The sequence below is a fragment of the Podarcis bocagei genome (genome assembly GCF_964188305.1).
Source record: "Podarcis bocagei genome assembly, chromosome: 14".
Lineage (NCBI taxonomy): Eukaryota > Metazoa > Chordata > Lepidosauria > Squamata > Lacertidae > Podarcis > Podarcis bocagei.
In genome coordinates, this window is record NC_138139.1 from 16,835,356 (window position 1) to 16,859,116 (window position 23,761).

The 23,761-nt window shown below is 46.7% G+C and overlaps 1 protein-coding gene across 1 annotated transcript in view; it reads right to left on the bottom strand.

Moving 5' to 3' along the window:
* HDGFL3 (HDGF like 3) overlaps nt 1-20,412 on the bottom strand; it is a 53,733-nt gene extending 33,321 nt beyond the window's left edge. Inside the window, exon 1 of the mRNA XM_081171336.1 lies at nt 19,589-20,412. Coding sequence (XP_081027462.1) covers nt 19,589-19,672 — 84 coding nt within the window. The 5' untranslated portion in view covers nt 19,673-20,412. The remainder of the gene's footprint in view (nt 1-19,588) is intronic.
* Nucleotides 20,413-23,761: the final 3,349 nt, after the last annotated feature.

The window sequence follows — 23,761 nt, forward strand, 5'->3', positions numbered from 1 at the left end:
CTTCGTTATGTGTGCTGCCAACATCTTGCACTTCTGAAGCAAGGAGAGACTTGCTGCTCTTGACTTGGGAGGAGAAAAGGATGCAATGAGCTCAAAACGATTTCTCCCCATCCCCCCTGAGCAATGAAATTAACAAGAGTGGATCACAAACAGCTTTTGGCATAGTAAATGTGACTCAAGGAAAGCAAAGGTTTGCATGGAGGACCGGCTAGGATCACACTTTCTCAGTCAGGCCCTCCTGTTTTCCACTGCCTCCTGCAGTTTGGTCAAACTCATGCTGGTAGCTTCGAGAACACTGTCCAACCATCTCGTCCTCTGCCGTGCCCTTCTCCTTGTGCCCTCAATCTTTCCCAACATCAGGGTCTTTTCCAGGGAGTCTTCTCTTCTCATGAGGTGCCAGGATCTGTCCTTCCAGTGAGCACTGGAATGATTTCCTTCAGAATGGATAGGTTTGATCTTCTTGCAGTCCATGGGACTCTCAAGAGTCTCCTCCAGCACCACAATTCAAAAGCAACAATTCTTCGGCGATGAGCCTTCTTTATGGTCCAGCTCTCACTTCCATACATCACTACTGGGAAAACCATAGCTTTTACTATACGGACCTTTGTTGGCAAGGTGATGTCTCTGCTTTTTAAGATGCTGTCTAGGTTTGTCATTGCTTTTCTCCCAAGAAAAATAACTGCATAACCTTAGAAGGTTGTATAATCTTAGAAGGGGATTTGGCTGTGAGGGGGTGTAGCTGGGACTATCACAAAGGGACTAGGCACTTCTGAATTTGCTGCTGCACTACTGATTACAACTCCCACCATCCCTGATCACTGGCCATACTGGTTTGGACTGCTGGGATATGGAGTCCAACAACATCTGGAGGGCCAGAAGTCCCCTACTATAGACACTGGCAGTCTCCTTCCCCTACCTTCTGTTTTGATTTGATTCATTATTTCAAGGGTAGCCAACATGGCGTCTTTCAGATATTGTTGGACTCCAACTCCCATCAGCCTCAGTCAGCATGGCCAGTGGTCAGGGATGATGGGAGGTGTAGTTCAACAACATCTAGAGGGCATCGTGCTACCTACTTGTGCATTATCTGCACGCCTGGCTTTTCTGGTGCCTTCAAGTCTTCAGAAAAGCTATCTTCTCTTTCTCTCTCTCTTTCCCATTGTGTTAGGCACAAAACAAATCAAATAACAAGTCCATGTGTGCAGACAGCTAGCACAGCCATACCACAATGAGAGTAAAGCTCTCTTTTTGGAGTCTTCATGCCATTCCCATTCCAGAGAGAAGGGAATATTTAAAAACAAACAAAGCACACTATCAACATTTGTAGGACAGAATGAAACATAACCTCTATTCCTGGTCTGTGTATGTTTTGCATCTGCTCATTCATGAGTCTGTTCTGTCTGTTCTGCATTTTTAAAAAACCAATTGAAAACTCACTCAGTTTTTCTATGTTTTTTCACTAAATACACATTTTTTAAATGCAATCGACCCTGAAACATCCATATTGTACACATTTTCAGTTAAACATGCATTTTAGTAGTATATTTTAAAAATCCATTACAGTATTGCAAAATTTGGAGAGGTTTAAAAGCAAAACAGAACTGCATTCCAACCCATACGTTAGCCTGGGAATCAGAACAATTTTAACCAGGTCAGGATGAATCAGGTCAGTTTGCCTAAAACGTACAATGAAATCCTCACTCAACCCTAACTCCACAAGGATGTCAAGGATGCAAGAAGTTCTCCCTTCCTTATTGGATTAAGTCCAAGTCCCTTATGATCCACCACCCTTGTTCCAACAGCCTCTGAACCTAAAGGTCCTATTGAGCTACTGTATCATGGTGACAAGCAACTCCCTGCTCCTTGGACAGTTACAGGCTATAGTGGCAGAAAGAGTAGAGCTACTAAAAATGCCTTTCCTCCATCCCCCTTAAAAAAACTGAGGTTCCTTTTAGAGTGAGGCAAGGTTCCAATCACTTCAGAGGGCAGAGATAAAAGCTTGTGCTGTTCACGGTCAAAAACGTCTGCCTGGCATGCAAAATGTGCCTGGTTCAATCCCTGTCATCGCCATTTAGCCCTGGAAAATGTCCCCTGCCTGGAACTCTGCCAGTCAGCGCAGTCAGCACTGAGCCACACGGACCAAAGGTGTGACTCTGTATAAGGCAGCTTTCTATGCTTGCATACCAGCTTCAAAAGTGTGGGACTCCCTCCTTACAGATTTCCTCAGCCTCTTTGCTGCATAGCTCTCCCCGTAATCTGAAACCCCGCTTCTTTAAGGCATTTTGTTTAGCGGGCTCCATCTCTCCTACTCTGTTTTGGGGTTGCCATTATTCTATATGTTTTGCATGTTTTTAATAATTGCAATTGATTTTATAACTCGGCCCATCATATCTGAAGGAGCGTCTCCACCCCCATCATTCTGCCCGGACACTGAGGTCCAGTGCCGAGGGCCTTCTGGAGATTCCCTCACTGAGAGAAGCAAAGCTACAGGGAACCAGGGAGAGGGCCTTCTCGGTAGTGGCGCCCGCCCTGTGGAACACCCTCCCATCAGATGTCAAAGAGATAAACTACTACCTGACATTTAGAAGACATCTGAAGGCAGGGAAGTTTTAAATGTGTGACATTTTTATGTATTTTTAATCTTTGTTGGAAGCCGCCCAGAGTGTCTGGGGAAACCCAGCCAGATGGGCAGGGTACTACTACTACTACTACTACTACTACTACTAATAATAATAATAATAATAACAATAATAAAAAAATATTATTATTACTGTAGGGTTTCTATTGCTGTAATCTGCTTTGAGGCTTTATGGTGAAGGGCAGGTTAGAAATCTTACAATGCAAAGCTGGGAAACTACCAATTGGATACAGAGTGAAGCTCGTCCGTTGTTGGTTTTTTTTTTACCCAATGCACATAATTTGTTACACGCACACACAGACCCCAATATGAGAAAACGCTGTAACCATTTCTAATTCACCAGGAACACAAAGACAAGGAAGAGATGCTACAGAAAAGAATTCAACTTTCCTCTGGCCTATCACATAGACCTTGCAGCTTACCATCAACTTGGTACTTTCCAGAATATCAATCATCTGAATGTGGGGCGAGGAAGAGAGAAAGTACAAAATCGTCCAGAAGGGACATAACTTACTGATGGATTATGCTGACTATAGAAACTTAAATTCCATATCAAGAGGTGGAGGTGGCCTTGCTTTTAATATCCTTAGAGGAACTCCTGGAGGACGGCAGGAGGTTTCCCCAGATTTGCGTTGGTGGATTGACTGTTTGGCTGCTTATTACAAAGAGCACTGCCTTCCCGGGCCACAGTCCAGAAAGGCATTTCGAGATCACACGGTTCACTTTATGTGTTTAAGCAGTTCCACTGAATTCCTGGATTATAGCAAACTGAAGTAAACAAAAACCATAGCTTTTATTTAAGCAGCCCAGGCAGGTGCATACTAGACATAAGTACAGAACAGAATATAATGCGATGCCTATTGGCCACATTCAGACGATATATTTGAAGCACTATGATGCCACTTTGAGCAGCCACGGCTTCTCCCAAACAATCCTGGGGGCTGTAGATTGTCAAGGGTGCTGAGTGTTGTTGGGACGCCCCCAAATTCCCTCCCAGAGCTACAATTCCTGGAGTGGTTTAATCAGTCAATTCCACTTCACAGGGAACTCTGGGAACTGTAGCGTTGAGAGCGGAATAGGGGTCTCCTGACAACTCTCATAACAAACCCATAACAAACTACAGCTCCCAGAATTCCATGACTATTTGAAGTGGCGTCATAGTACAGTGGTACCTCAGGTTAAGTACTTAATTTGTTCTGGAGTACTTAACCTGAAACTGTTCTTAACCTGAAGCACCACTAATGGGGGGCCTGCTGCTAATGGGGCCTCCTGCTGCCACTGCGCCGCCAGAGCACGATTTCTGTTCTCATCCTGAAGCAAAGTTCTTAACCTGAGGTAATATTTCTGGGTTAGCGGAGTATGTAACCTGAAGTGTATGTAACCTGAAGCGTATGTACCCTGAGGTACCACTGTACTTTAAATGTATGGTGTGGAATGTGGCCAGTTATTCTGTAGCTAACCACACACAGACGGAACCAGAATTGGACAAAGGGCTCTGTTTTACTCACAGGGCATCCCATGACATGGCTGCTTAGAAGCACATTATTATATCCCCCTGGATTCAACTAGACTCGCCCTCCCCTAGTTTAGCATGCATAGGATTGCAGCCTTGGTGAAATACTTAGGGCGGAATTTTGCCATGATCTCAAATGGGAGCAAGACAGATGATCAAAGCCTAGGTGCACAAGCATTTTTGCAGGCTCTGATGCATGCATCTGACAAGTCAGGGCACGGCTTAGTGGCAGAGCACATGCTCTGCATACATAACACCCCAGTTTCAAGCTCCGGTATCTCTAGAAAAAAGAAGAGGTGCAGTGCTGGAAGAGTCCTTTTTCTGGAGAGCTGCTGTCAGTTGGAGAAGGCAGCTATTGGCTGTTGGCAGCCTGGTCTAATGCATAAGGTGCACATCTGTGTCTCAAATGTACACCTGACCACAGTGCTAACCCCTCCAGACCTGATGGTGGTCCCCAGCCTGTGAAGGGGGAAACAGGAGATGTGTCCTCTGTGTAATAAACACTGGGAAAGCATCCGTTCTATTGGTTAAGTAAAAGGTAAAGGTAAAGGGAAGGAAATCAGCCCTGAGTGCTCACTGGAAGGACAGATCCTGAAGCTGAGGCTCTAATACTTTGGCCACCTCATGAGAAGAGAAGACTCCCTGAAAAAGACCCTGATGTTGGGAAAGATTGAGGGCACAAGGAAAAGAGGACGGCAGAGGACGAGATGGTTGGACAGTGTTCTCGAAGCTACCAGCATGAGTTTGACCAAACTGCAGGAGGCAGTGGAAGACAGGAGTGCCTGGCGTGCTCTGGTCCATGGGGTCACGAAGAGTCGGACACAGCTAAATGACTAAACAACAACAACAAAAGGTAAAGGGACCCCTGACCATTAGGTCCAGTCGTGGCCGACTCTGGGGTTGCGGCACTCATCTTGCTTTACTGTCCAAGGGAACCGGTGTACAGCTTCCGGGTCATGTGGCCATCACGACTAAGTCACTTCTGGCGAACCAGAGCAGTGCACGGAAACGCCATTTACCTTCCCGCCAGAGCGGCACCTGTATATCTACTTGCACTTTGATGTGCTTTCAAACTGCTAGGTTGGCAGGAGCAGGGACCAAACAACGGGAGCTCACACCATCACGGGGATTCGAACCGCCGACATTCTGATCGGCAAGTCCTAGGCTCTGTGGTTTAACCCACAGCGCCACCCGCGTCCCTTTCAAGAAGGCCTACTTCTGAGTAAATATGTAGATGATTAGTGACTGCAACTAGGGTAGAAAGCAGGGTCAGATTTAGGTTTGATGAGGTCCTAAGCTACTGAAGGTAATGGGGCCCTTTATATGTCCAGCTGTCCTTTGTCAACAACAAACTGTCACATTTGTTTTTGTGTTGAATATATGCTATATGATAATTTATGGACCTAATAGGTATCTAAAGCCATTTGCACACAACAAATAGGAGCCTACACCACACAAAACACTGCTGCTGTATGTACGTTTTATTTTATTTGTTTTTTATCTCATATTTTGGAAATGTGCATCCAGTTGCGCCCCCCTTTAAATTTGTTTGGAGCCCCCAAGAGAGTGGGACCCTAAGCTATAGCTTGTTTAGCTTATATGTAAATCTTGCGCAGGTAGAAAGCCTAAGTGATCTGGCAGAAAGCTTATCCTTTTAACGACTGAATATAGTGACCCAGAGCTGCCTGAATGCAACCCAGAGATCCACTTTTAACAACCAGTTTAGCAGGAGATTCAATGGCCGCAGCTCATCCTACCTGCTCCTTTGCCAGCCCTTTGGTCCCCCACACCACACCACCCTGCTTGCTGTGCAGCACGCTGGAAGTCCAGTTCTGGGCACCACAATTTAAGGATGCTATTGACGAGCTGGAACTTGGAGGGCAACCGAGATGATCAAGGGTCGGGAAACCAAGCCTTATGAGGAACGGTTGAGGGAGTTGGGTATGTTTAGCCTGGGAAAGTGGAGACTGAGAGGAGATAGGATAGCTATCTTCAAATATCTCAAGGGCTGTCACATGGAAGAGGGAGCAAGACTGTTTTCTCCTGCTCTGGAGGGTGGGGCTCAAACCAATGGATTCAAGTTACAAGAAAGGAGATTCTGACGAAACATCAGAAATACAGTGGTACCTCGTGTTAAGTACTTAATTCGTTCCAGAGGTCCGTTCTCAGTGGCGTAGCGTGGGTTGTCAGCACCCGGGGCAAGGCAAGTAATTTGTGCCCCCTAACCCGTGGATTTGCGCCCCCTAACCCTAACCCCCAGATGTTGCGCCCGGTGCGGCCGGGCCCCCCCTGCACCCCCCACGCTACGCCACTGTCCGTTCTTAACCTGAAACTGTTCTTAACCTGAAGCACCACTTTAGCTAATGGGGCTTCCAGCTGCTGCTGCGCCGCCAGAGCCCAATTTCTGTTCTTATCCTGAAGCAAAGTTCTTAACCTGAAGCACTATTTTTCTCTCAGCGGAGTGTGGAACCTGAAGCGTATGTAACCTGAAGCGTATGTAACCCGAGGTACCACTGTAATGTTCTGACAGCTGTTTGACAGTCGGACAGTCAAGAGGAGGTTGTGGACTCTCCTTTCCTGGAGGTATTTAAGCAGAGGTTGGGTGGCCGTCTGTCATGGATGCTTTAGCTGAGATCCCTGCATTGCAGGGGGCTGGACTAGATGACCCTTAGGAACCCTTCCAACTTTACAATTCTTTGATTCTATGACTCTATACGGCAGGTGGGAGAGGAGAGAAAACAGAAGCGCAAGAAGAGGCACAGTGTCTCTCTCACTGAAGTAGTTTAAAAGGGCAGAGTATTTTCCTTGTGGAAGCCACAGCTCCACATTACCACCAGGTATATATCTAATCTACCAGCATGAAAAATGAGAAACTTCACTATGAAGACATAATGAATATATTTTCCTTATTCGCTTTTCTCCCTCCCAACCTCGTTTCCTTTTGTGTCGTGGCTTTTAAATTGTAAGCCCAAGGGGACGGGACTGTTTTTATTCTTGATATTTGTAAGCTGCTCTGGAATGCATTTTTTGGCTGAAGGGTAAAAACAAAGGGACAAACTTTAAATAAATAAATCCCAGCTTAGATTGTAAGCTCCTTGGGAGCAGGGACCTACGTATTTTGTCACAGCAACCATGTGCTTTAATGGCACTAAACAAGAACAACAAATGGAACAGTTCTGAACACAAGAGGGTTAAGAGAAACACGCGACTGCAGAATCGTACCAGATCTGCTATGGAAAACAAAACAGAACTCTGTTCTGCATTATTGCAGGTTTATTGAATATGGATATGCCAATAGCACCTTTATTGGCTTGCTACTCTCCCAGGATTCCTTTCAAAGTCATAGCTGGCTGACACCATTTTCAAAGGCATAGTTGCCAATGCTCATAATTACAACTCAGGCCAGGCAATATCTAATGCTTTCTTTAAAAGCAGCTATTTCCTGATACATTCAAAATAAACATAAAAATAAGCCTCAACTTTTAAAATCTAGTTGCACACAAACATTTGAAAATATGGTCCACGCTTGCCCACACAAAAACCCACCACACATTACCATAAAAACCACTATGGCTTCAAACGACATTTCAATGAAATGTAATCTACCTCATGTAAAGTACCTAGGCATCAAAGCAGCTACAGAATTATCATGACCAGTATAATGGAGCAAAATCTCACTTTTAAAACCCAATGGATAGGAAACATTTTGAATTTCAGAGAGCAATGGGGATGTTAAAAAGACTTGGACCACTATCCTAACTAACACCCCCCCCCAAAAAAAACCCCAGAATGCTGGGAACTATGGTTTGTTAAGGTGCTGAGAATCAAAGCCCTGCGAGGGGAGAAACTACAGTTCCCAATATTTTTGGGAAGAGTGATGTGCTTTGCATGTATGGTTCTTTAAATGTTGGGCAAGGCAGATGTGCGCACAACCCAAACTGTTTTGAAAGCTTTTCCTGGAGTTGATCACCTGACTTCACAGGTAAAGCTGCCTTCAAATGGAAAAGCAGTTTGCCTGTTCAGCTATAGTAAAGAACAACAAACAAACAACAAACAACAAACTTTCAAAACACTTCCATCCACAGAGATATTTTATCCCTATCTACGTGTAACCAGGACTGCAGTAGAAGACCCAATTGCAGTGCATAATTATGTGGACTTAACAGACATTGATTTCAAGGGCCTTTAGTAACCGCCAGTAAATTGCAGCAAAAGCAGGAAGCTGCCTTATGCTGTGTCCATTTGCCTATCTAGTTCAGTACTGCTTACACTGACTGGCAGCTACTCTCTAGGATTTCAGGTGGGGATTCTTTCCCAGTCCCAACTAGGGATGGCCCAGAATGAACCTGAGTCCTCCTGGATCAGTGTTTCCCAAACTTAGGTCTCCAGGAATTTTTTTTTTTTGGGGGGGGGACTACAATTCCCATCATCCCTGACCTCTCGTCCTGCTAGCTAGGGATGATGGGAGTTGTAGTCCAAAAAAAGCTAAAGACCCAAGCTTGGGAAACGTTTTCTGGGTGAAGAACAAGTGTTACACCACTGAGCTATGGCCATTCTTTCAAGTGTTGCGGTGCTATAAAGCATTGATGAAGAGTTCTTTTTGTGTCCTCTATTTTAGATTGGAAACTCTCAGGAAGCAGGGAGCTGTGATTGATCTGATGTCACCCACTTTGGGAACCTTTCCAGAGGAAGAGCAGGTCAGAAAAGCTTTGAAAAAATAAGTAATATCTCAATATTGTGAAATGGAGGCAACGTTGAGAGGCTGTGGCTTCCCTAGGTCTCCGAGTGATTTCCAGGCTGAGATAAGATGTGAAGCTGGATTTAGTGGCTCATAACATATTAAAATGGACGCGGGTGGTGCTGTGGGTTAAACCACAGAGCCTAGGGCTTGCTGATCAGAAGGTCGGCGGTTTGAATCCCCGTGACGGGGTGAGCTCCCGTTGCTCGGTCCCTGCTCCTGCCAACCTAGCAGTTTGAAAGCACCTCAAAACACAAGTAGATAAATAGGTGGCGGGAAGGTAAACGGCATTTCCGTAATGGTCAGGGGTTCCTTTACCTTTTAACATATTAAGAACATAGGAAAAGCCTGACTAGATTGCACCAATAGTCCATAGCTGGGCATTCAGGGAAGCTCAAACACAGAAAATGAACATTGGTGCCCTTAGGTAATTTTAGACTATGGACTGCATGACCTTACACTCATACAGTCTCTCAAAATCTCTCTCTCTCTCTCTCTCTCTCTCTCTCTCTCTCTCTCTCTCTCTCCAGATGATAAAGTGCATTATTTCACATGGTAAGCCTGCTTTGCTAAATTCAGAGGGATTTTTCACTATTAACTGTGGCAAGATGTATACCTTTAGCCAATGACACTATGTCTCAAGCAGTGTTAGAAACTCAGAGATATACAGTGGTACCTCTGATTACATACTTAATTCATTCCGGAGGTCCGTTCTTAACCTGAAACTGTTCTTAACCTGAAGCACCACTTTAGTTATGGGGTCTCCTGCTGCCGCCGCACCGCCACAGCACGATTTCTGTTCTCATCCTGAAGCAAAGTTCTTAGCCCGAGGTACTATTTCTGGGTTAGTGGAGTCTGTAACCTGAAGCGTCTGTAACCTGAAGCTTATGTAACCTGAGGTACCACTGTATAAGCTAGGCACCAAAGGGCTCCTTAAACCAAGGTTACAGTCGCCAAAACAGAATAGCTAGTTGCCATTTTGGGGCAAGACAGCTCTAAAGTCTTATTTTTCAAATGATGGACTGACTGTGATTGATCATCAGTTAAACATCTGGCTTGTTCAGATTGCAACCTTGAGCTGGGTGAAGAACTGAAAGAAGAAGAGTCACTTGATCCAGGGAAGAGTCCTGGCCTATTCCGACCTCTTTTTCTGAATGGTGACACAGACCATTCATAACTAAGAATATTCTTCACAACTGTGAGCAAGGCAGTGGGGTGGGTTAAGTGAAGACAAGCGACAACAATGAACTATAATGTTGTTTACTGCTCCTGCTCAGGCGGCACACACACAAAAAAAGCATTTTGGTTCCCGAGATTCATTCCAATGGTGCAGATAAAATATAACTGATAGAATTCTACAGGGTGTGGTATTAGTGTGTGAAAACAGTCAAGATCCAATAATCCCCAGGCATGCACCTCCAGATGGGGGAGATGTCGGGTGCTGCAGTCCTGGCACTCAGGTACCTTCACTTGGTCACAAGTGGTTGATAAAAAGGTAAGGGTACCCCTGACCATTAGATCCAGTTGCGGACGACTCTGGGGTTGTTGCGCTCATCTCGCTCTATAGGCCGAGGGAGCTGGTGTTTGTCTGCAGACAGCTTCTGGGTCATGTGGCCAGCATGGCTAAGCCACTTCTGGCGAACCAGAGCAGTGCAAGGAAATGCCGTTTACCTTCCTGCTGGAGTGGTACCTGTTTATCTACTTGAACTGGTTTGCTTTCGAACTGCTAGGTGGGCAGAAGCTGAGACCGAGCAACGGGAGCTCACCCCGTTGCGGGGATTCGAACCGCAGACCTTCTGATCGGTGGGCACCTGGTTGGTTTTGAACACTGGTCTCAAGGGCTTAGGAAGCTGCCTGATGCTATGTCAGCTCACTTGTCCATCTAGCTATTGCCTACACTGACTGGCAGCAGCTCTCCAGTATTTCAGGCAGGGGACTGGACCCAGGAACTTCTGCGTGCAATGCCTGCACTGCCCCTCAGCTATAGCCTTTCCCTAATGCTTGCACGGACGTGGGTGGCACTGTGAGTTAAACCACAGAGCCTAGGACTTGCCGATCAGAAGGTCGGCGGTTTGAATCCCCGTGACGGGGTGAGCTCCTGTTGCTCAGTCCCTGCTCCTGCCAACCTAACAGTTCAAAAGCACCTCAGAGTGCAAGCAGATAAATAGGTACCGCTCCGGCGGGAAGGTAAACGCCGTTTCCGTGAGCTGCTCTGGTTCGCCAGAAGTGGCTTAGTCATGCTGGCCACATGACCCGGAAGCTGTACACCGGCTCCCTTGGTCAATAAAGCGAGATGAGCGCCGTAACCCCAGAGTCGGTCACGACTGGACCTAATGGTCAGGGGTCCCTTTACCTTTAATGCATGCACAGATAATGTCTTTAGTGACACCGATTCTTGTCCTTCTTTGGCAACCTAGCCCTAACAACAACAACAGTCTGTTAGCATCTTTCGTGAAATCTAGTAGGCCTACATTATTAAAAATAAGGGTTCCCAGTCCATCTTATCTTATGTGCTAACAGCTGTACCTTTCAGAGCTGTGACCTAATCTATTTCGAATCTCCTGTTCCTCTTGAAGTCTGAAATGCCAGCGCATCATTTTCACCATATATTGTGGAAGTCTGCACTCACAAGTCATGTTTAAATTGATTTTATTTATTTTATTTTACGCATCTCGCCCCCCCCCCCGCCTTCTGCACAGGTCTGCAATGGAAAAGTAAAACCCATATTGCCTAGGGTGAAAATTTAATGGAAGAATCGCCTCCTATCTGTCATTCATTAACAGCATTCTCATTCCAGGCTTAAAGGCATTCATCCTAGGGAAGACATGCCAAATTCCGGGCATGATTCCCTTTCCCCCAGGTTGTAAGTGTGCCAAAAACAGCAAACACAGGTGTATCTGGGAAGGTGGGCCAGCAAAACTTGTGTGCGCTTAGTGATCTACATGAAATTATTTGCAAAGTTGAGCTAAAGGTAGTGTGTGAGGCCATTTTAAATTACATTTTACATTTCTGACATTTATATACTCCTGTTTCCTCCAAGGTGGTGCACACCTAGTCCTCTTCTCCTCATTTTATTCTCACAACAGCCTTGTGAGGTAGCCCAAGCTCACTCTGTGAGCTTCACAGCTGAGAGGGGATTTGAACTCCTGGCCTCCCAGTTCCTAGTCTGACACTCTAACCACTACACCATGCTAGCTAGTGGTTCAGTGATGGATTAGGACTGTTTGAATCCCCACTCAGCTATGAAGCTCATTGAGTGACCTTGAGCTAATCACTTCTTGGCTTAGCCTAACCTCACAGGATTGTTGAGAGGATAAAATGGGTAAGAATGCCAAGACGGGGCTTCTTCCCAAATTGGAGGCTCCAAGAACTACCCAGTCATTACTCTTCCACTGTAAGCTACAAGTGGGATTGCAATTGCCTTTCCTCCCTATTAGGAGTATTCTGCTTTTTCTACATGTACATTCAGCTATGTTCTGTTCATATAAGGGGGCGTGGCATAATTGTTGTAGGCGGGGCCATTTGAAGTTTAGTGCACATTCCTTATAACCAGGGCTTTTATTCCCTGGAACTTGATTCCGGCACCTCTCAGGTGCGCACCATTGCCATTATAAGAGAACAAGGGTGGCGTTCATGGCGAGTTCTGGCCCCTCTTTTCCTAGAAAAACAGCACTGCTGATAACCCTTGTGGTGGATACCATTTTATGACTGCTTTCACTTAACCCCCCCCCCAATCTTTCAATAATCAATAAAACATATTTCAGACCCTCCAAGTGTCCCTATTTTCCATGGACAGTCCCAGATTTACAGAAGCCATCCCAGTTTCTGATTTGACCCCTGAATGTCCTGCTTTTCCTTAGGATGTCCCTATTTTCATCGGAGAAATGCTGGAGGGTATGATGTTTCTGTCAGTTTTATAAATGAAAGAGAGAGATATTGAACTATGACATCTTACTGTTATAATGTTAATTTGTGCTACTATACTATAATATGACTATCATAGAATTGTAGAGTTGAAAGGGACCCCAGATCCTATCGTATTATAGTTTTCTAGCACGATACCTCCCTCTCATTATTATTATTTTAAAATATGCACCAGAAAACTGCCATCTTGCCCAAAAATGGCAACTAGGCTTTGTGTTTTGGCAACTGCAACCTTGCTTCAAGGAGCTATTTGGTACCTAGCTTATATATCCAAGTTTCTAACAATGGGTGTGGGAGTTGGACTTTCTGTGATCTGAGAAAAGGATGAAAGATCTGCAGAGAAAATGGCGGTTCCCTCCATGCGAGAAGCGAAGTTACAGGGAACCAGGCAGAGGGCCTTCTCGGTAGTGGTGCCCGCCCTGTGGAACGCCCTCCCACCAGATGTCAAAGAGAAAAACAACTATCTGACATTTAGAAGACATCTGAAGGCAGCCCTGTTTAGGGAAGTTTTTAATGACCGATGTTTTAATGTATTTTTAATCTTTTGTTGGAAGCCCCCCAGAGTGGATGGGGAAACCCAGCCAGATGAGCAGGGTAGAAATTATTATTAATGTCAATGACTGGAAGATGTTGTTACGTGGCCGTCCCATAAAAAGGGACGCAAAGCAGAGCAACCCAGCACTAAATGTGGCCTGCTTAAATAGCTGCCTTTCCCCAGGAATGGCCTCAGGGCAGTAGCTGTTTTTCAAGTTAAAGGCCAGTTTGCCTCAAAATACAAGATAAAATTGGCTCCTGCCTGGGTCTTCAAACTCTTGAATGTTCTCCCTGAAAACATTGGGCTATATCCAACCAAGGCCACCATCAGACCATACATTGAAAGCACTACAATTCCACTTCGAACAGTCATGGCTCCCCTCCCAAAGAATGATGGGAGCTGTCGTTTGTTAAGGCTGCTGCTACGACTCCCCTATTCCCCTTGCATTCCCCGAGGGATTGATCGTTATATCGCTCTGGGAATTGTAGCTCTGGGAGGGGAACAGGGATCTCTTAACTCACAAACTACAGTGCCCAGAATTCTTTGGTGGAAGCCACGACTATTCAAAGTTCTATCATAGTGCTTTAAATGAATGATGTGAAGTTATACACAGAATAGGCCCGTTTAATGGACCTAAGGTAAAGGTAAAGGGACCCCTGACTATTAGGTCCAGTCGTGACCGACTCTGGGGTTGCGGCGCTCATCTCGCTTTATTGGCCGAGGGAGCTGGTCTACAGCTTCCGGGTCATGTGGCCAGCATGACTAAGCCGCTTCTGGCGAACCAGAGCAGCGCATGGAAACGCCATTTACCTTCCCGCCGGAGCGGTACCTATTTATCTACTTGCACTTTGATGTGCTTTTGAACTGCTAGGTTGGCAGGAACAGGGACCGAGCAACGGGAGCTCACTCCATCGCGGGGATTCGAACCGCTGACCTTCTGATCGGCAAGTCCTAGGCTCTGTGGTTTCACCCACAGCGCCACCCGCATCCCTAGTCATGTTCTCTAATTTCAGTGGAACTGGCTCCAGGTCTGCACATTGACCAACATGCCTTCTTCCGCTTTCAGTTGATTTTTTTTACTCCATACCACTTGTAATCTCATCAGAGCCAACTCTGGTGTAACTCTGTACAGCTTGAAGATCTGAAGCTTGTTTGACAAGCTAAGAATAAAAGAATAGCCCTGCTGGATCAAGCCAGTGTCCCACCAAGTCCGGCACCATGTTCTCACATTGGCCAACCCGATAGATGCCTATGAGAACATAGCCATCCTGGCTCTCATTTCCATATTCAGCAGCCGTGTAAGAACGGGATCTTAGAATCACTTCCTGTTCTAGACAATGACCCTTTGCTCGTTGTATTAGGAGAGAACGGGTATATTCATTTGATTTGTATTTTTTAATGCAACACATATGTTCCGCACGGGCTAAACAAAGCCTTGTTTTGTGATGGCCTTTGGTCACAAACAAATACATCTGATTCACTGGCTGACAGTATTATAAATTTTGGAAGAGCCCAAGAGGAACCAGACTGCATGTAGATCGAAAGGTTGTCAGCATGGAATGCAGAGCTGGAGATGATCTCAGAATGATTTGCAGTGGAGCTGCCGAGCCGAGTAACCCCACAACACTGGCTTCTGAACTTTCCTTTTAACTAAGGATATGCAGCAAGAAAATGATTTTCAATGCTCAGGGATAACCTGGTGACCCCTTAATCTGGAAATAAAACCCTGTTGTGTCTGCTGGCTTCTGTTGCTGAGTACTGTCAATCCAACCGCTAAACTTCTGGGAGGTGCTTGCAAAATTTCACCTCCGTGTTTGGGAAAGATTGCTCTCAGAATTGTACTTAACAGCTTTAGTAAAGCCCAAAGTTTATGTACACTTCATTATATACACTGGATGTGCCCTCCAGATGTTTTGGATCATAGCTTCCATCATCCCTGATCATCAGCTTGTGCTCGCTGGGGAGGATGGGTATTGTAGTCCACAACATCTGGAAGACTCTATATTGGCTATGCCATCATAATCCCATTTATCTCTGTGTGTCTGTCCTGGGTTGTGAGCATTCCCTGTATGCCGACAGGGGGACTAAAGGCATATTCCATGCACAGTTGAGCTCTTTGTTGACTGTACATCCTTGCCTCTGCCCTTGAAATGAATGACCCCAGTGTGCACTGGATTTTACCTTAGTACAGCCTTTCTCAACCTTGGGTTCCCAGATGTTTTTGGCCTACAACTCCCATCATCCCTGACCACTGGTCCTGTGAGCTAGGGATCATGGGTGTTGTAGGTTAGTAGGTCTGAAGAGAAATGTTGCTAAATCCCTGTGAAGTTAGGCTGAAAAACAGTGACTGGGCCAAAGTCACCCAGTGATCACCATGGCCAAGTGGGAAATTTGAACCCTGGTCCCCCCAGGTCTTAGTCTGGTACTCTAACCACTACACCACACTGTATGTTGATGAGAAATTTTGAATTCTATGAGTGTATGTTGAGTGTAAACCACAATGGTCTGCTGGGATCGGAATAAGCCCATCCTCCCAAGTCAAGATGTGTTCACCCTGCTTCTTCCTCCCTGGCAGGGGTGATAAACCTCCAGAAATTCTTCGACCCCAATTCCTGTCACCCTTAACAAGAGGACCACAGGTCCCCCACTCTATGGCATAAAAGCTGACTGCTCAGCTGAGTGCATGAACTAAATAAAAAAAAATTTCCCCTTCCAGTAGCACCTTAGAGACCAACTAGGTTTGTTATTGGTATGAACTTTCATGTACATGCACACGAAAGCTCATACCAATAACAAACTTAGTTGGTTTCTAAGGTGCTACTGGAAGGAAATATTTGTTTTGTTTTGTTTCGACTACGGCAGACCAACACGGCTACCTACCTGTGCTTGAACTAAGATACTAGACATTGAATGGATAGCAAAGGGCTAATGAAAGCATCTCCCAGTAGGCTTGATGGATGGATACTGGCTACAGATTCAGGCTCCCAAGAGTCATTTCCAACTCATCATCCCAAGCTGCACGAAACTGAAATTTGTGTGTATGCATTTAATAAAATCCAGCCCCTACTTAGGATGCCATCTCCTGCAAGGTCAAAGTATTTCTCCATGCAGTCTGGTACTCTCTACTCTAACCGGCAGAAACTCTCCATGAATTCGGGCAGAAATAGGTCTTTCTCATCACTCGAATGCTGATTTTTTAAGCTGGAGATAACAGGGACTGAACCTGGGATATTTGGGCATATGATCTACAATTGAGCTAAGGTCCCTTCCCTATATAGAAAGATGTCATGAATGAGATTTCCTGATAATATTGCTGGAGATAACAGGAAGATGGTCTCAAGAAGAAAGATCTGGGCGTCTTCCAAGAAGGGGATGCCCCTCTCTCTTTAAATGGTCGTTTCTCTAAAAATTTTGTAACACTCATGCACTATTTATAAAAAAGTGTTTATAAATAGACAGATGATGCTCCTATTTTAAGGAGGATAGTGTACCATCAGTTTTGATTCTTCATTTAATGCTGGGTGGTGGTGAATCTACAGCACAGATCAGTCCCACGAAGCCCTCTCCTCATCTTAGCACTGGGCTGGATTTATCATAGAACCATAGAATTGGAAGGGATCCCAAGGGTCTTTGAGTCCAACCCCTCTGCAACGCAGGAATCTCAACGCACAGTCACCCATCCAATTTGAAACCAGACCAGACCCTGCTTAGTTTTGCAAACATGCTAGCAGTTTTATTGCGCCCCCACCAGGAAATGGGTTTCCTCCCCTCCCAGAGCAGCAGGAGGCAGTAACTGCCCTCTCCATCATAGTGCTGAACTGAGAGGTTTACCTATCCCTAGTGCTGTGATGGGAGGAACCAGCTCATTGCAACTCTGGGCTGAGTGAAGAGGGAATCACCCTGTTGCAGCACTGGGCCGAGAAGAGAGGTTTAAAGCACTCCTCCACATCCAGCTTTTGAACTGCTAGGTTGGCAGGAGCAGGGACCGAGCAACGGGAGCTCACGCCGTCGCAGGGATTTGAACCGCCGACCTTCTGATCAGCAAGTCCTAGGCTCTCTGGTTTAACCCACAGCGCCACCCGCGTCCTTTATGTGTGCATGGTGTGAGAGTGTGTGTCCTGTGAGTTTGTGCGTGCTTTCACGTGTGGCACGTATATGTGTAGTGATCCAGTACATGCATGTGAGGGCATGAAGTGGTCATTTGCACCATGACCACAGAACAGCCTTTGGGCAGTTTGAATGTGGCTCTGAGCAGTGGCATGTGGTCAGTGGATTTGGGGGACCAGGCCAGCCCCCTAAATGTTCCTGGTAAGTATTAAAGCCTAGTGCCTTCTTTCTAAAACCTGGGAAGCTTCTGTCCAGCTTAGGGAGGGAGGTATGATGCTCTTGCCTGCAACATCACCCCCATCCCACTTGCAAGCTGGCATCTCTGGTCCTAATTGTTCCCCTGTGAAAAATTTCACTGCACGCCACTGGCTCCGAGGCTGAAAAAGGTTACTCACCCCTTTCCACTGGTGGCTCCTGGGGGCATTAACCACCACTAGGATAGTGCCCCCTGCTGGACTCAACAGGCAGAGCCAAGCAGACTTCCTTATGTAAGGGAAACTGCCCCCTGGGTTCCCAGACACTGAGAGCCGATATATTGTGCCTGTGCCCAGAGGAACTTTGGGAGAAGGGAAGGTATGGGGGAAATAGAAAAGTATCCCAAATATAGGGCTCCCTGTAGTTGCAGGTTTTTGTATGCGGGTAGAATACATGCTTGTCTTCACTGATAGCACCGTGACCCCATGAAGGTGAACTCTGTATTCTGAATAGGCAGCCATAGTTTGTATAGGGACCAAGCAGGTACATCTTTCAGCTGTCTCTGCTATGGTTGCCAACTGACCAGGAAACAAACAACACATAAGGTTGCCCTTGTAACCTCAGCACCATCAGCCCCGAAGCATGGATGGCTGGAGGTTGAGCGGCTGCAAATGGCACAGCTGCAGGGGCCGGCGGAAAAGTTGGCAACCCCCCTTTGCCCACCCTCAGCTGCTTTCGTGAGAGAAGCAAACGTGAAATGCCTAATGAAAAACCCAACTTGGAAGAAGAAAATGATTGCAGGTCCAGGGCCTAGTGCCTAAATTAAGAGGGAGGCTGAATAAACCGGCACAAAGACCCACTCCCTGATTCCGCCCCCTCCCCAAATCAAACCATGCCCCTCGCAGTCTTCTAAACAGGGAGGCGTTACAAAAGGCAAAGAGGGCAGCCAGGCCAGCTCTGCATCCCCTTGCAGTTCAAGCACTGCCAGGATCCTGCCCTCTGCCTGCACACCTGATCCATTGCTCTGTACCTGGGTCTAGCAGGTACATTTTGGAGCTTTAGGCCCCAGTGGCAAGCAATCATTTCCTGGGCAATTTGCACCGCTTCCATCCTCAAGGTTCTGAGACTCAGGATGCGGACACCCCCCCCCCACTCCTTTCTGCCTCTTTACCAACAATATGATTTAATCACAGGGGAAAGGAAAACCACCTTTCTCTTTCGCTGGCCCCCCCACCCCCTTTCTGGCGCCTGCAAAGGAGCAAGGGGGCGGGGTGATGGTGGCTGCTTTGAGTAGTGAGTTTGGGGTGGCGGGAAGAAGAAGGGACAGCGAGAGGCAGTCGGATAATCCAGCATAATTGTCATGCACAGGCTGCCTTGCCCCCCCTTGCCCCCCAATAACAATACTTCAGGTACGGCCGCCTTCTCGTCCACCTCCCCCCGTCCCCCGATTCCGTTTCTGCTGCCAAAGAGGGTGGGCAGGGTGTTGTTGTCTGATGAAAATGAAGCTGGGAGAATAATGAAAGGGGGCGAGGATCCGGAGATGGAGAAATCTTGGGGTTGTCGTGCGCTCCCCGCCCCCGCCCCCCACCCCAATCGCATCCTCCCACCGATTATCCCATTGTGGAGCATGGAAGGATGGAGGTTCTGGGGGGAGGTGGGGCTCTGTGTGTGTGTTTCCCCCTCCCTCTCCGCAAATGCAATGGCTCCATCACGCCCCTGGAGAAGGAAGAGAAAGGAGAAGCAGCGGCGGCGGCGGCGGCCAACCTTTGCGGCACCGGGGCGGGGGGAGAGAAAAGAAGGGGATGCGCGGGGGAGGCTTGGCCCTGGGGGTGAGTGGGGGGCTAAGATTAGGGTCCTCGGCCACCTCTCCCTCCCCCGCACACACCCCTCGGTTAAACGCCCCCCCCACCTCCACGCCCGCCATCCCTGCGTACTCACCCTGGCCGGCCAGTGCGGGTAGCCTTTCATTTTGGCGAAAACCAGATCTCCAGCTTTGTATTCGCGGGGCCTCGGACGAGCCATCGGGTCCTGCCCTGCCCTCCTGCCCGTCGCCAACTCCGAAGCAACCCCCAGCCCCGCTCCCAGGCCTTCCCGGCGCTGCGCGGCCCCCCTTGACCCTCCACAAACTCGGGGAGAGGGGAGAGGCGAGGAGGGGGGTGGGGAAGAGGCGCTCGGCTCCCCCTTCCTGACAACAACAATGTTATCGATAATAATAAGGAGGGTGACGGTGGTGATGGGGACACGACGGCTGCTGCGCGCCGATCGAGCGAAGGAGGCTTCCGGAGAGCGAAGGATCGGCCCCGGGCACAGGAGAAGCGGCGGCTGGAGGAGGCGGTGGAGGAGCAGGAGAAGGAGAAGGAGGAGAGGGGGGCTGGGGTGTGTGTGCGTGCGTGTGTGTGTGTGTGTAAAAGGGGGGAGGGGAGGCCCTGGACTCGGCACCCCCAGCCCCCAAGAATCGAGGGATCCAGCAGCTTTGCGGGGCTCCTCCGCTAGGAAAGGCTGGCGGGGGCTGGGCAGGAGTGTTGGGGGGGCGCCACAGGGGGGGAGGCGGAGATCCCCTCCCCCAAGCCCTGGCTTGGGAACAATGTGGCCAGGAAGGAAGGGCGAAATGTAGCCGCCGCCGAGCTGCCTACATTGCGCTTCCCATCCCGAACGCTCGCCGGTGCAGCAGAGAGAAAAAATATGGACCCTTCTGCAAAATTATTCCTCGGGCAGCGACCGAAAACACGATTTTTCTCCCCTCCTTCCTTTCTTTAATGGCTCGCTCGCCCGCTCGCCGCCTTCTCTCCCTTCCTGTTATTTTCTAGGTACACGGATCGTTTTCTATGAAAACAAGAAACGGCGCACGGAAGGAGGAGGTTTGTAGCTCGCACAGAGAAAAAGAGACACACAAACACAGAGAGAGAAATGGGCGGGAGAGCCTTTTATTTCTTTGGACGTTGCAGAAAGAGATGAATAAACGGGATCTTGGTCGAATCCTTCCGTTTTATAGGAAGCGTTCTTGCTGTTGTTTGCAGACCGGACTGAGGTGCCTCCGTTTCATGCCTAGGTACACAAAGAAACAAGCCACGGCTCTGGAGGCGCAGAACAAACAGCCTGCCTGAATATTGGCAGGGAATTGGTCATTGTCTCCTTCCAAAATGGGAGAATTTGCACGCGTGATCTGTGGCAGGCCGCACAAGGAATTCGTGATTATTTCCTACAGCCATAACAAAATTGCTGCTTATGGAATTGAGGATGCAGGAGAAGAAGTCAGGAAAACACACAAGCACACCAGACAGGGTTTTGTTTGGTTGTGTTTTGTTTTTAGGCCTGGGCAGAGGTTTGTCCCTCCTGCTCAGCTGCTGAACAAGAGCGATGCAAAAATTGGAAAAAGAGAAAGTATTGGGCAGAGTTCTCCTAGATGGAGAAAGTTGATAAAAAGTCACACAAACACCCTACCAGCAAACAGATGTTGGTCACAGACAACACTTTTCTCCACATCTGTGGATACTTGCGCAGCATACGCTGAAAGCGCGTCTTCCGCTCCCTCACATTAACAGTCACGGCTTCCCCTGAAAAATCCTGGGAACTCTAGTTCAGGGTGCTGGGAATTGTAGCTCCGCAAAAAGTTAATTACAGTTCCCAGGATTCTGGAAGCAGCCGCTGGGACCGTATAACACCTGTCCTGAAGAATCTACACTGGCTCCCAGTACATTTCCAAGTACAATTCAAAGTGTTGGTGCTGACCTTTAAAGCCCTAAACGGCCTCGGCCCAGTATACCTGAAGGAGCATCGCCACCCCTATCATTCAGCCCGGACACTGAGGTCCAGCTCTGAGGGCCTTCTGGAGGTTCCCTCCCTGCGAAACGTGAAATTACAGTCCCATCAGATGTCAAGGAGATAAAGAACTACGCAATTTGTAGAAGCCACCTGAAGGCGTGATGTTTTATTATGCTTTTACATATGTTGGAAACTCCCCAGAGTGGCTGGGGCAACCTAGTCAGATGGGCAGGGTAATAACAATAATATTCCCCCCCCCCCCAGTTCCGGCACCTCTCAGGTGGGTTCTGGCACTTCTCCAGTGCCATTCTAAGAGAGCAAAGGAGGTATTCATTGTGAGTTCTGGCACCTCTTTTTCTAGAAAAATAGCACTAATAATAATAATAATAATAATAATAATAATAATAATACAAAAGTCATGTGCTTTAAGGCTCCATCCTGCACTATATGTTTAAAGCAGTATCATACCACTTTAAGAGTCATGGCTTCCAACAGATAATCCTGGGAAATGTAGTTTGTTTAAGGGCGCTGAAAGTTGTCAGGAGTTCCCTATTCCTCTCTCAGAGCTACAGTTCCCAGAAAGCGAGGTAACAATCAATCCTTCTTTACAGGGAACTCTGATAACTGTAGCTCTTGGATGGAAAATAGTTCTCCTGACCACTCTCCGTACCCCTTAACAAACTACTGTTCCCATAATTCTCTGGGGGAAAGCCATGACTGTTAAAATGCTATGTGAAAGGATAAACCTGTAGCCAATGAGGGCTCAGAGGTGTTTTCCTAAGCATGTTGCAATACTGTACTAGGCAAGAAAGTCTCTCTTCTTTCAACCCTTTGGCATGAAGTGGCCTTGTGATTATTCTTCATGCTCTCAGACTTGCAATCCTGGACGTTTTCCCTATTAAAACATTTTATCAGACAATCAGTCATTTCTTTAAAGCATATGCAAAATATGAAGGATTTCAAGACTAATTAATCAATTAATTACATTTCTATCCCTCGTTCCCTTCAAGGCTCTCAAGGCAGAGCAGACTTGAGAGCAGCAGAGGAAGTGAGAAAAGCAAGGAAATCCAGACAAATGCAATTTCTTTCCCTAGTATTAATTTGCAAGGCCCTCTCAACAGCTTGGGGCTTCAGGATACTTTAAGGACAAATAAAATAAAATAAAGGATATGCAAATCCCAGCCTCCAAAAGTGGACTTTGATACAGAAGAGGGCATTCTCCAGATCTCGGATTATAGATTATTTACTATTCTTTAATTATTTATTGCACTTATTATATTTAATTATTATAAATATTATTTATTATATTTATAAATATTGGTTATTATATTTATAAATATATAATATATAATATAATAATTACAATATATATAATATTATAAATATTAATATAATATAAATATAATTTATTGCATAAATTATATTTATTGCATTTATATCCAAGTTGGTCATGTAGTCCCCTCCCTCAATTAATCCCCACAACAATCCTGAGAGGCAGTGATTGGTCCAAGGTCACTCAGTGGTCGAGTGGGGATTTGAACCCTGAGGCCCCAGTCTGATACTCTAACCCAGTGATGGCCAAACGTGGCCCTCCAGCTGTTTTTGGACTACAACTCCCATCATTCCCAGCTAACAGGACCAGTGGTCAAGGATGATGGGAACTGTAGTCCAAAAACAGCTGGAGGGCCAAGTTTGGCCATCACTGCTCTAACCACTGCACCACACTGCCTCTCTGTAATTAATCTAAGAGTGATATTTACTTCATGTGGACCCCTTGAAATTAATGGACCTAACTTGGTCTTGTTCATTAATGCCAGTGGACCTGCTCTGAGTAAAACTTAGCTGAATGCCACTCAGATCTTGCCTGCACCTCTGACTGGATTTAACAACGTAATCAGCAAAAGTTATTACTCCTTGTTTGGAGCACAGGCTGTCTTTAATGGTTTCTTTTTCATCTTGTTCCAGTCGCATAAAAGAACAAAAAATGGCACTAAAAACTAAACAGATGTACACAGCCATAATTCAGAACCGGCATACCAAATTTTGGGACTTGGCAATCATAGAGAAACTAGAGTTGGATCTAGACATAATTTTTTTAAAAAAATGTTTCAGGAAAATGTGCTGTAAACTTCATCATGGAATATCGTGTGGCGAAAGATGGAACTCGACAGCGCCGTCTGGTGTCATAGCCTTATAACGCATTTTAAACGCTTTTTCTTTACTAATGTAGCTGAATGCTCAGGCGCCACCTTAAGGGACTAAGGCAACAGACTCCTTTTCAACATCTTGGTGGCTGAACAATCACTCTCTCTTCCGAGGGAATTCTGGGAAATGGAGCTTTGTGATGGG